At 37.5% G+C, this 10,427-nt stretch overlaps 3 protein-coding genes across 4 annotated transcripts; 1 reads left to right on the top strand and 2 right to left on the bottom strand.

The window, feature by feature from the left end:
* Positions 1–351: 351 nt before the first annotated feature.
* LOC121780940 (protein BRICK 1-like) lies at positions 352–3,543 on the top strand. Of its 2 annotated transcripts, none has more exons than XM_042178600.1 (3): positions 352–462; positions 2,980–3,154; positions 3,239–3,543. In XM_042178600.1, exons 2-3 carry the CDS (start codon positions 3,022–3,024, stop codon positions 3,364–3,366), a joined length of 261 nt encoding a protein of 86 aa, XP_042034534.1. In that variant the 5' UTR covers positions 352–462; positions 2,980–3,021; the 3' UTR covers positions 3,367–3,543. The 2 variants fall into 2 exon arrangements, with proteins under 2 accessions (XP_042034534.1, XP_042034533.1); XM_042178599.1 differs by lacking the exon at positions 352–462 and adding an exon at positions 1,860–2,013.
* A 344-nt stretch (positions 3,544–3,887) lies between these two features.
* LOC121780961 (flavin mononucleotide hydrolase 1, chloroplatic-like) lies at positions 3,888–8,565 on the bottom strand. The gene is made up of 7 exons (XM_042178626.1): positions 8,190–8,565; positions 8,035–8,110; positions 5,896–5,947; positions 5,459–5,573; positions 5,306–5,376; positions 4,695–4,782; positions 3,888–4,136 (listed from the first exon to the last, which is right to left on the bottom strand). The coding sequence occupies exons 1-7, from the start codon at positions 8,393–8,395 to the stop codon at positions 4,010–4,012; spliced, it is 735 nt and encodes a 244-aa protein (XP_042034560.1). The 5' UTR covers positions 8,396–8,565; the 3' UTR covers positions 3,888–4,009.
* Positions 8,566–9,552: 987 nt separating this feature from the next.
* LOC121781551 lies at positions 9,553–10,005 on the bottom strand. The gene has a single exon (XM_042179276.1). The coding sequence runs from the start codon at positions 10,003–10,005 to the stop codon at positions 9,553–9,555; it is 453 nt and encodes a 150-aa protein (XP_042035210.1).
* Between the last annotated feature and the right edge of the window lie 422 nt (positions 10,006–10,427).

Genomic DNA, 10,427 nt, shown 5'->3' with positions numbered 1-10,427 from the left:
ACAGCAGCTCTCTGAACGATTACAACGGGCCTGCTCCCAATTCTTGGGCCAATGAGTAATAAATGCTGGAAAACCAAACACATGCAATCCACAGATAAAATTCACTAAATGCCCATTTCGTGAAAATCAAACTCCTCGTTATTTTTTTTAAAAGCTTCTCTCACGTTAATATAGATATACTATTTTTCTTTTTCCATCTAACACATCATCTACTAAAATCTCGTGTTATTCTCAAATGTGTCATCTATTATGAGACGGGAGAGTATATTGCAGAATTACAAAAAAAACAAAGGAAAAGAAAGAAGAATGAATATGAGGTAAAGCGACGTCGTTTGCTGCACCGCAGACTGCTGTGATTACCCACCACTGAAGCTCCCTTGAAATTTAACCTTGCTCGCAAAGGATTTCTCTTCTCCTACTTTTAGCTCCGAATTCTTCTGCAGCTCGCTAATCAGGGTTTAGGTAAACCTAATCTCTGAATCCTATATTGACATTGTTTGGAGATTGAACCTTTTTGTGCTGATTCAGATCTTACAATATGCTAAGTTGCGCAAGGCTTCATTTTTTTGCTATTGTTTTAAATGTTTTCGGGTCTCTCATTTGATGATTCCTGGGGTTTTCTTAACTTTGAGTTAACCTTTGTTTTTCTGAATCTAATTGAAGGAAACGTTTTCGGGTCTCGTTCTAGTTTGTCTAGAACGAGAAGTATATTAAAATATACTTTGCCTTTTCTATTATTCTTGGATAAAATCCAAACCGGTCGGGTTTCCGAACAATAGAACTTTTCTCGAACACCTCTTGGGGATATAATCATACAGCGCAGACACACGATTCAATGTAATAATAAAACTGACACCATACTAGTTATCAATTACTACTGCCCAAGATATCAGGAATATTGGGTTACGAAAAACCCACACCTACTGATAAGTGAAAGCAGCGTATGATTAAATAATGTGTGCCCTATATTATTACAAAGATTAAGAAATATTAAATCTCCAAGACATCGTCTTACAGTAGATAGCAATAAAGACGTGTCTATATATTTTAGATCCTTTCAATGCTATACCAACCAGTGTCACTAGTCATTCTCAAGGTAAAGACGACTTTCGGATGGACACTGTAACCTTTCGCGATAGTTAGTCAAAGTCTGTCTAGGTTGTGAAAAAGTTTTACTTCTACAAGGTTCCGATTTGGCCACCTATTGTGATGACCTGTTCCACGACCCAGCCTTCAATGTAGAAGACTTAGACTGATTTTACTTTCGGTGTTTTAATTATATAATTAAATATATAATTAAAGACGATCAATACCCATTAAAGTAAAATACACAATATGAAGAAAATATTTATTATAATAAGCTGATTTTTTTGGTATATATGTTCCAACAAAATAATCTTTTGGTCGAAGAAGTAAAGCATTGTCGAAGAAGGAAACCAGCGAATGTAGTGGTGAAAACAATAATAGAGGGATAAAATAGGAATTTCAGCTTCTTTGCTGGGTGTGGAGAACGAGGCAATTTACATATCGGAGCCTCACTCTACGATTTGTAAACAGCAGCTCTCTGAACGATTACAACGGGCCTGCTCCCAATTCTTGGGCCAATGAGTAATAAATGCTGGAAAACCAAACACATGCAATCCACAGATAAAATTCACTAAATGCCCATTTCGTGAAAATCAAACTCCTCGTTATTTTTTTAAAAGCTTCTCTCACGTTAATATAGATATACTATTTTTCTTTTTCCATCTAACACATAATCTACTAAAATCTCGTGTTATTCTCAAATGTGTCATCTATTATGAGACGGGAGAGTATATTGCAGAATTACAAAAAAAACAAAGGAAAAGAAAGAAGAATGAATATGAGGTAAAGCGACGTCGTTTGCTGCACCGCAGACTGCTGTGATTACCCACCACTGAAGCTCCTTGAAATTTAACCTTGCTCGCAAAGGATTTCTCTTCTCCTACTTTTAGCTCCGAATTCTTCTGCAGCTCGCTAATCAGGGTTTAGGTAAACCTAATCTCTGAATCCTATATTGACATTGTTTGGAGATTGAACCTTTTTGTGCTGATTCAGATCTTACAATATGCTAAGTTGCGCAAGGCTTCATTTTTTTGCTATTGTTTTAAATGTTTTCGGGTCTCTCATTTGATGATTCCTGGGGTTTTCTTAACTTTGAGTTAACCTTTGTTTTTCTGAATCTAATTAAAGGAAACGTTTCCCCCCCCCCCCTTGTTTTGAGCAATTTAATCAAATAAAGATGGAGAGACAGTACTCCTTAGAAGATTCAAGACTTTAAATAATGTTTCAGATCTGCAATCTCCATCCAGTCATCTTGGTTAATCAATACAATCATTATTCAGATAAATCCCCTGCTCTACATTTGATTGTATGATGAAATTTATTGTGTATTTTTTCCCCCTTGTATTGTTCTTACTGCTGAGATAAAGAACCCTAGTGAATTTCTTTGTCAAATGTAGAGAATCACATTTTCTGTTTATTAAACTTAGACTTGATGATTCATATTGTTTAGTGATTCTGTTAACAAGTACTGAAAATTTCTTTTATTGGTGGATTGGTGTTACACTTGCTTCTCTTATAGCTTGATTAAATTCTTGATGTTCATGGTTCTGGAGAGATCTTTTCTGCATTTTATGAAGTGAATTATGATCGGGAGTTTGGTCCGATTATATTTTCGTTTACATATACTTATGTTCTTGGCCTCATAGTTGCTGAAGTGGAAGAGAAGGGAAGGGGGAACTATGATGTTTTCTTTCTTTGCCTGTGAAGCTTTATTGAGTTTGGATTTGAATGTGTAAAGGTTTAATGGCTGTGTTTTTAACATGTCACATATTATTTCCTAAGCTGTACCAAAATTATAGGATTTCCATTTCTTTGCACAAAATCAAAATGGAGCTTGTGGAGTTTGGTAATACTACATGTTGCTTTTCTCAATCTAATTAGTGTTTTTGGCAGATCTAAGCAGTAGGGATCAAAGTATTACTGTCGAGTCAAAAGATGGCTCGAGCTGGGGGGATAACGAATGCAGTGAATGTGGGAATCGCAGTCCAAGCTGACTGGGAGAATCGAGAATTCATTTCTCACGTCTCCCTCAATGTTCGACGCCTGTTTGACTTCCTTGTGCAATTTGGTATGCCTGCTCGATTCCCGTTTTATTTGTCATTCTTCTCATTGCTTACTTAATTCATTGTCATTGTTTTGTTTAAAAAATCAGAATCTACTACAAAAAACAAATTATCAAAACTGAATGAGAAGCTGGGTACGTTGGAGCGGCGCCTGGAATTGCTGGAAGTGCAAGTCAGCAATGCAACAGCTAATCCTGCTCTCTTCACTTCTACTTGATCTCCTCACCATCTTTGAGAAAAAATGACTACATGTGGTTAATTTGCTGGACTACTATAAATTCATTTGTTTCTTACACCAATGTATATCGAGATGTATAACAAATATTTGACCCCCTCGAATGTTGCTGCTGCACCTCATTTTATGTACGATTTATATAGAATTATTTCCGACTTAGACCATATCCAACCATACACTGAATCTCATTTTTTATATAAAAAACTAATCATATTGCAAACCCAAACCCATTTTTGTGTTTTTCTACCGAATAACAACAAATATGATATGGAGCTATTGCAAAAAATTTGTGAGATATATGCTCAAAAAATGAGTTTGGAGTAAAATATGGTTGGAGTAAAATAACTCTTTGGTGTGACATATACACAAAAATGAGTTTGACTTTTGAGCAAATGGTTAGAGATGCCCTAAGAGCAATGGTTTTGGTATAAACTTACAAGAATGGCTCCTGTCAAACTGAGACACGGATTATGTTTTTCTTGTACCAATTTTAAGCACCTAAATTGAATCGAATGATGATACATTTATTGCAAAATATACAAAGAACGAGAGGAACGTGTATGGTTTAAAATAAAATCAAAAAGAATGTGTAATCTACAAATCTTGAACAAAGAATTAAAAATCATCAGAAATTTGGGTTTTCGGTATGCAAAATAACCCCAAGATCAGAGAGGTCCTTTCGCAATGAATCAGCAGTTTTGAAGTGGATGCCATTGAAGCCAGCATGGAGCGCAGCCTCAACATTTTTCATCCTGTTAGGAAGATTACAATAAGCATATATATGCTGTAAGCTAAAACTTTATGTGAACTTCCTATTGTTCAAAATAAAGCATTCACGTGCAATTCCTAGTTTCACAATAATTTCAGGAATCTAACCTACTGCTATGTCTGTTTATCAGAGGCTTGATTTTAGGATCACATGGCATGGGAGACAAGCATATGCAGAACAACCATCAACCTAGCACCATATGAGTTCTGTCTAATACATTGTTGTGTCTGCTCACACATTTTAAGCCTAATGTTGTGAAACTAGTGAACCTGATACGATCCCACATCGGTTTCACACGAAAGTGTGGAATAGCATATAATAGGGAGTCAACCCTTTACCTTTGACCATGGTTTTGGGTTAAGTTAGGGCTTCCTATCTTATATGCTTATCAGAACCCAATCTCATGTTGCATCTACTTTGTAGATTTAATAGCCTATTTGCCTGCTATGGGACTTGTGTGCAAAATTTTGTAGCCTATTTGCCTGCTAAGGGATGGTTAAGAGACTGTCCACTGCAGATGCTCTTAGCACAGTAATGTTACCTGTCATCAATAAAGATACATGATGTTGGCTCGACCTTCAAGTGCTTCAACATATCCATATAGAAGTCAGGATCAGGCTTCCTTTTTCCTGCATTGATTTATTTTCAATTTTTCATCATCCCACTTTTGCGAGGTGAAAATTGGGAATAGAATTGTGTGCAACTGATAGTGCAAGCAGAGATTTCAGCCTAGTTTTCTATTTTTTCTGACAGCAACTACTTCAATATTTTCCTAGAGATATGGATAAACATCAGGAAAAAGTAGCAAAATATGAAAACATAGGATTCAAAATTGTGTGGAAAAATAATTTGAACTACTTTTGCAGAATAGAGTTAAATGCACATCACACTGCAAACCCAGACATCCTCCAAAGTTGAACATAGGATAGCTTCCTAATTCATATGCCTATTGGTCCAATACAAGCAATGAAAAGTCCAGTTTTTGGTCCATAATGGTGAAAAAATGAATCGTTCAATATCTAGCAAAAAACACCAACCACAGTTTCTCCACACCTGTATATATAGCAATGATGACTACCCAATTCGGTTTTCCTTTTGCTATCACAGTAATGAGAATAGCAAGCAAAAAAAGGCTGGGGAAGAAAAATGTACCCATTGTGCATGAACAGAATGTCCAAGATAAGTAGGATGAGAGTTTTAGCTTTTCTTCAATGATTTCATACCTGCAACAGAAAAGTTCAGAAAAAGAAACAAGGGGACAATGCCTCTCAGAGCTTTCACAAAAGCATGTCCATTCAAACAAACCAAATGGGATAGTTTGTTGAAGTATGCATTTCATATCCATTGTTCTTTAGATCAATAAGTAATTCTTCAACTCCTTCAATGTAGGCATATGCTCTCCTCATGCAGCTTTTGAGTCCTGCAAGAAAGCAGACATGATCATGACTATCCACTCAAACTTACGTTGTAAGCCAGCAATTTTGACCCATTTGAGAGATATCCAATGTTACATAATCAAGCCGGTTTCATGCATACCAGGAATATTTTGCAAGAAATAAGTTATCAGGTTAGAAGTTCAAACACGTGTTCATGATTAAGTTTTGAAATTATGAACTCGAAATTTGATTGTGCGGACAAAAAGTTGCTCTGAATAGCTAATTACAGCTCTCGATCTCAACTTTCATGAGGAACCAGATATATTATGTCGAATTATATTAATACACAAGATCTGTTAACTTTACCTTCCAAGTCAAATGGCCTGCCATCCTTGAAAAACTTTTGTGCCAGCTCAACCTGAAAAGAAGTAACTTGTATGTACTTACATATAGAGAATATGTGTAGGCAATCAAAAAGTGAATGGTGAACTCTAATATTAGGCTACAGAGTTATTCCGAATAAATTCTATATCACTGCAAACAAGTACCTGTAGGAGAGTCTTCTAAATGTATTTGTATTTCTGAGAGTTGAGCTAAAGGCTACCATGAATATCAGCTACAGGAAATGGGGTTCATATACAATGAACGCATCAGTTAGGGGCTACTTGGTATGGTGGAATGGAATGAGGGAATGGAATGGATTCCTACCTCCATTCCATTCCTTTGCTTGGTATTTTTATTCCTTATGAATTACCATTCCCTTTGGAATCATCATTCCATTCCACATGGGAATAGCCATTCCTTCCATTTAGCTAAGGAATGGCCATTCCATTCCATTTCACACACAACCCCCCACCCCCACCCCACACACATAGCAACACACACCCACAGCAACACGCACAAACACACACACACACACACACAGCAATACACACACACTCTGCAACACACAAAAACACACGCACACACATACACACACGCACACAGCAACACACACGCACACAAACACATAACAACACACACAGAAACACACACACACAGTAACACATGCACATATGCACACACACAAGCACATATATGCACACACACACATACATACACCACATATACACACAATCATTTACATAGTACAAATTAATATGATCCAAAATATTTGAGAAAAATATTTTTGAATAAATATTTTTTTATAGAATCAACATATTAATTATTCATATTTCATTCCATTCCATTATATTCCTATATTATTTGTAGTTACCCCAAGTATAAGAATGAAATCAATCAAGGAGTAATAATTCCATTCCATTTGTAAACCTTACATTCACCAAGCACATGAATGGAATGGAATCCCCATTCCATTCCTATCCTCATTCCATTCCCATCTCCATTCCATTCCCTCCTCATTCCATTCCATCATACCAAGAATCCCCTTACTTGCTTTGGAGACAGTGGATGGTGGTCACAGAATAACGGACAGCAGTTTCATCCCATGATGATGAGAGTAGTTGCTGTTAAGCAGTCTTTACTATCATTAATTGCCAGTTATTAGCTAATAGTCCTTAATAATCATTTGTTGCATGTTAATTATTCTTCATTTATATGTAGTGTCCCTAAGATTAGAAGGACATGTATGAAGATATAGTAATCAGGGAAGGCAATAGCCAAGGCACTCTCTACATTGGCAAATGAACCTGGTCATTTGGGCAATTGAGTTGGGTTTAGGTCTAAGCATGCCCTAAGCAACTGCAGTAGCCATTCTGCAGAGGCTGATAATACTCCAGGCTACTTAAAAAGGTTTACACTTACCCCTCCTACCCCAGCTCAGTAACCTATCTATCTCACTCTCACAATCAAAACCGTGGAGTTCGGATAGCCAATCTGATGAGTGCCACAAGTTCATACATAGTACTACCCCCGTCCACAAAAAAGAGACTAATTTTACCATCTTGGGTCATCCGCAAAAATTAGACCAATTCTAAATATAGAATGTTTTAAACAAATACTATCCTTACGCATCATTCTGAATGTGGACCCCATGATTCACTAACACTACTTCCACCCCTTTCTCCCTCCCTCTCTTACTTTACCAATCGCGCAATAAAACCCGTGTCATTTACAACTTTGTCTATATTTTTGTGGACGGAGGTAGTACTATGCAGAGAATCTTGCTCCTTCATCGCTCCATCCTCATAGGTTAGACTTGAAAAAGGTAACATTCTGTTTGATCACTACCTACAAGGCTACAACATTGGTTTCACTGTTTCGCGCTTTTAGTGGCTACTAGAAATGGATCCACTGATTTTAGTATTCTATTGCCAACTCTGTAAGTGGTGACGGTCTCATTTATTAGTAGTATGTCGTAAGATCAGAACTATAGTTACAAGCTTCACAGGAACCAGGATTGATTAATTGATAATACAAAGAAAGAAACTTTGGATCAACAACACATTGCTTCATATTCATTCTGGCATTCTACAAATGGTGAGCATAGTAAAATTGATATTATACCTCATTAATAAGACCCTTCTCAAACTCAACCCAGGCAGTAGGATGCTTGCATTCCAGAAGCTCTTCCATGGACATTCTGCACAAAGGAAAACACACCAATTGCAAAATTAAAGATGATTTTGTTCCAGCTAATATCAAAGAGAGAGGAAGAATACCCGAAAAAGGCAGGGATGTGGTGGTAAAAAGGATCGCGGACGATTGTGTCCATAATATCAAAAAGCAGTACTGGAAGCCTTCTTGTAGAATGCGAATTGGCGGCGGACATTTTGATTCGACGGGCAGAAGCTGTAAAGGGCGGGCGTTGCTCTACTTTTGCCACCGGAAAGCTACTCAATCTCCAAACCAATCTTTGAGCTGCCATAAACCGCCGCCGCTTTAAATCGAGATTTTCCCTTTCCTAAATTTTTCGATTAGGATTAATGGATTACTACTATTTAGCAAATAGAGTGGGTAAATTTGAATTGGTGCTCGTGATACTGACGCATGTGGACGCTAAAATTCTCACCAATTTTTCTTTGGACATATATGAATCTCTTCTTGACTAGGAGTAGTACATTTTAGTTTTACAATCAATCCATTTCTTAAAAATAAAAATTTTAATACAAAATTGATAAGATGTTAAGGTGTGAGAGAAACAACCCTAAAAAAATAGAAAATCTTTCTCCTTCGGACCCTTGAAAAAAATATATAACTAGAAAATAGATCTCGTTTTAAAAAAATAAAATAAAAAGCTTTTAAAATGGGAAGTTTCTATATTTAGAAATTGAACAATGAAAATAGTTTCTATTATAAGAAACGGAGGGAATAATTTATATTCTATGTTATAGTACCCCCTCCGTTTCAACTTTAGAAGTCTTATTTGAGTTCAACACGGATTTTAAGAAATACTCTCTCCGTTCTCAAAGAATATACACTTTAGGTTCGACACGGATTTTAATACAAAATTGGTAGAGTAAGAGAGAGGTAGAGAGAAAAAATAATTAAAGTATTGTTAGTGGGAAATGGTCTCTCCTCGTTAGATAGAAAAGAGTTTTTGAAATTGGAAAGTGCGTATTCTTGTGGGACGGATGGAGTATAAAGGAAAGTTGGTGAAAAAAGATAGTAGAATGTGAGTTTTACTTTTATTAGTAGTATTAGTTATATACTCCCCCGTCCCACAAGAATATACATTTTTTTCCTTTTTGGTCCGTCCCACGAGAATATGCACTTTCCAATTTTAGAAAACTATTTACTGTCTAACGAGGTAAGACTCATTCTCCACTAAGAGCATCCACTATGGATGCCCCAGTTGGAGCCATAGTGGTTGCCATATCAGTATGCCCCTTCTTTCTGCAATGGTTTGACCCTAGTGGGTGCCCTATCTATTATCCATTTTTCATTTCAATTTTAATATTTGTTTTTTATGGTTACCCATTATAAATAGCAAAATTAGACTCTAGATTAAAGAACTAGCAATAAACATACATTACTTAATTTTAAAAAAAATTACAACAAAAATACTTAAAAAGATGTACAATTTCAACGAACACTACGTGTCAAAAATTCTTCAATCATGTCGTTCATGAGTTGAAGATGAGCTTGTTGGTTGCGCATGCTCTCCTGAGCTTGTAATCTCTCGCTGACTCCATAGGGTAAACCTCGAGCGACCGGCGGGGTTGCATGACCTGCGCTCGGACCCGCTTCATTGTAGGACCAATCGCTATCTCTTCGACCTTCATCGTGAATAATCATGTTGTGCAAGATGATGCACGCGTACATGACATTGGCGATATGATGCATGTACCATGAACGAGCTGGACCTTTCACTATTGCCCAACGTGCTTGAAGCACACTGAATCCTCGCTCGACGTCCTTCCGAGCAGACTCTTGTCGCGCTGCAAAAAGCTCTCTCCTCGCATCCGTTGGGCAGGAGATCGTCTTCAAGAAAACTGGCCATCTCGGGTATATGCTATCGGCTAAGTAGTACTTCATATGATGTTGCCGTCCGTTGGCAGTGAACTATATAACCGGACCGTTGTCATTGCATTGCTCGGTGAAGATACTCGACGTGTTCAACACGTTGACGTCATTGTCTGACCCCGCCACGCCAAAGTGAGCATGTCAAATCCAAAGACGGTGGTCAACGATGGCTTCAAGGATCATCGTCGGGTGGGTACCCTTATACCCACTGGTGAATTGGCCTCTCCACGCTGCCGGACAATTCTTCCACTCTCAGTGCATACAATCAATGCTCCCTAACATTCCAGGAAAGTCGTGCACCCTATCGTGCATCCCCATCAGGAACTGGCAATCTTCGGCATTCAGCTTGCGTAAATATGTGGCGCTGAAGGCGTCAATAACGCCCTCACAAAATTTTACCAGACACTCCCGACCAGTTGTACCCCCGACGTGAA

The sequence above is a fragment of the Salvia splendens genome, chromosome 20 (assembly GCF_004379255.2).
Source record: "Salvia splendens isolate huo1 chromosome 20, SspV2, whole genome shotgun sequence".
Taxonomy (NCBI): Eukaryota; Viridiplantae; Streptophyta; class Magnoliopsida; order Lamiales; family Lamiaceae; genus Salvia; species Salvia splendens.
Note: the sequence above shows the minus strand (reverse complement) of the source record. Positions and strands in the feature narration are given on the sequence as shown.

Bases quoted from the DNA above. Each gene is read 5' to 3' on its own strand.
- LOC121781551 (XM_042179276.1), bottom strand. From the start codon at position 10,005: ATGAAGTACTACTTAGCCGATAGCATATACCCGAGATGGCCAGTTTTC.
- LOC121780961 (XM_042178626.1), bottom strand. From the start codon at position 8,395: ATGGCAGCTCAAAGATTGGTTTGGAGATTGAGTAGCTTTCCGGTGGCA. The intron at 8,111-8,189 runs GTATTCTTCCTC...TCCTTTGTGCAG, and splicing joins CACATCCCTGCCTTTTTCGG to AATGTCCATGGAAGAGCTTC. The intron at 4,137-4,694 runs GTAACATTACTG...TCTTCCTAACAG, and splicing joins TGTATCTTTATTGATGACAG to GATGAAAAATGTTGAGGCTG.
- LOC121780940 (XM_042178600.1), top strand. From the start codon at position 3,022: ATGGCTCGAGCTGGGGGGATAACGAATGCAGTGAATGTGGGAATCGCA. The intron at 3,155-3,238 runs GTATGCCTGCTC...TTAAAAAATCAG, and splicing joins TGACTTCCTTGTGCAATTTG to AATCTACTACAAAAAACAAA.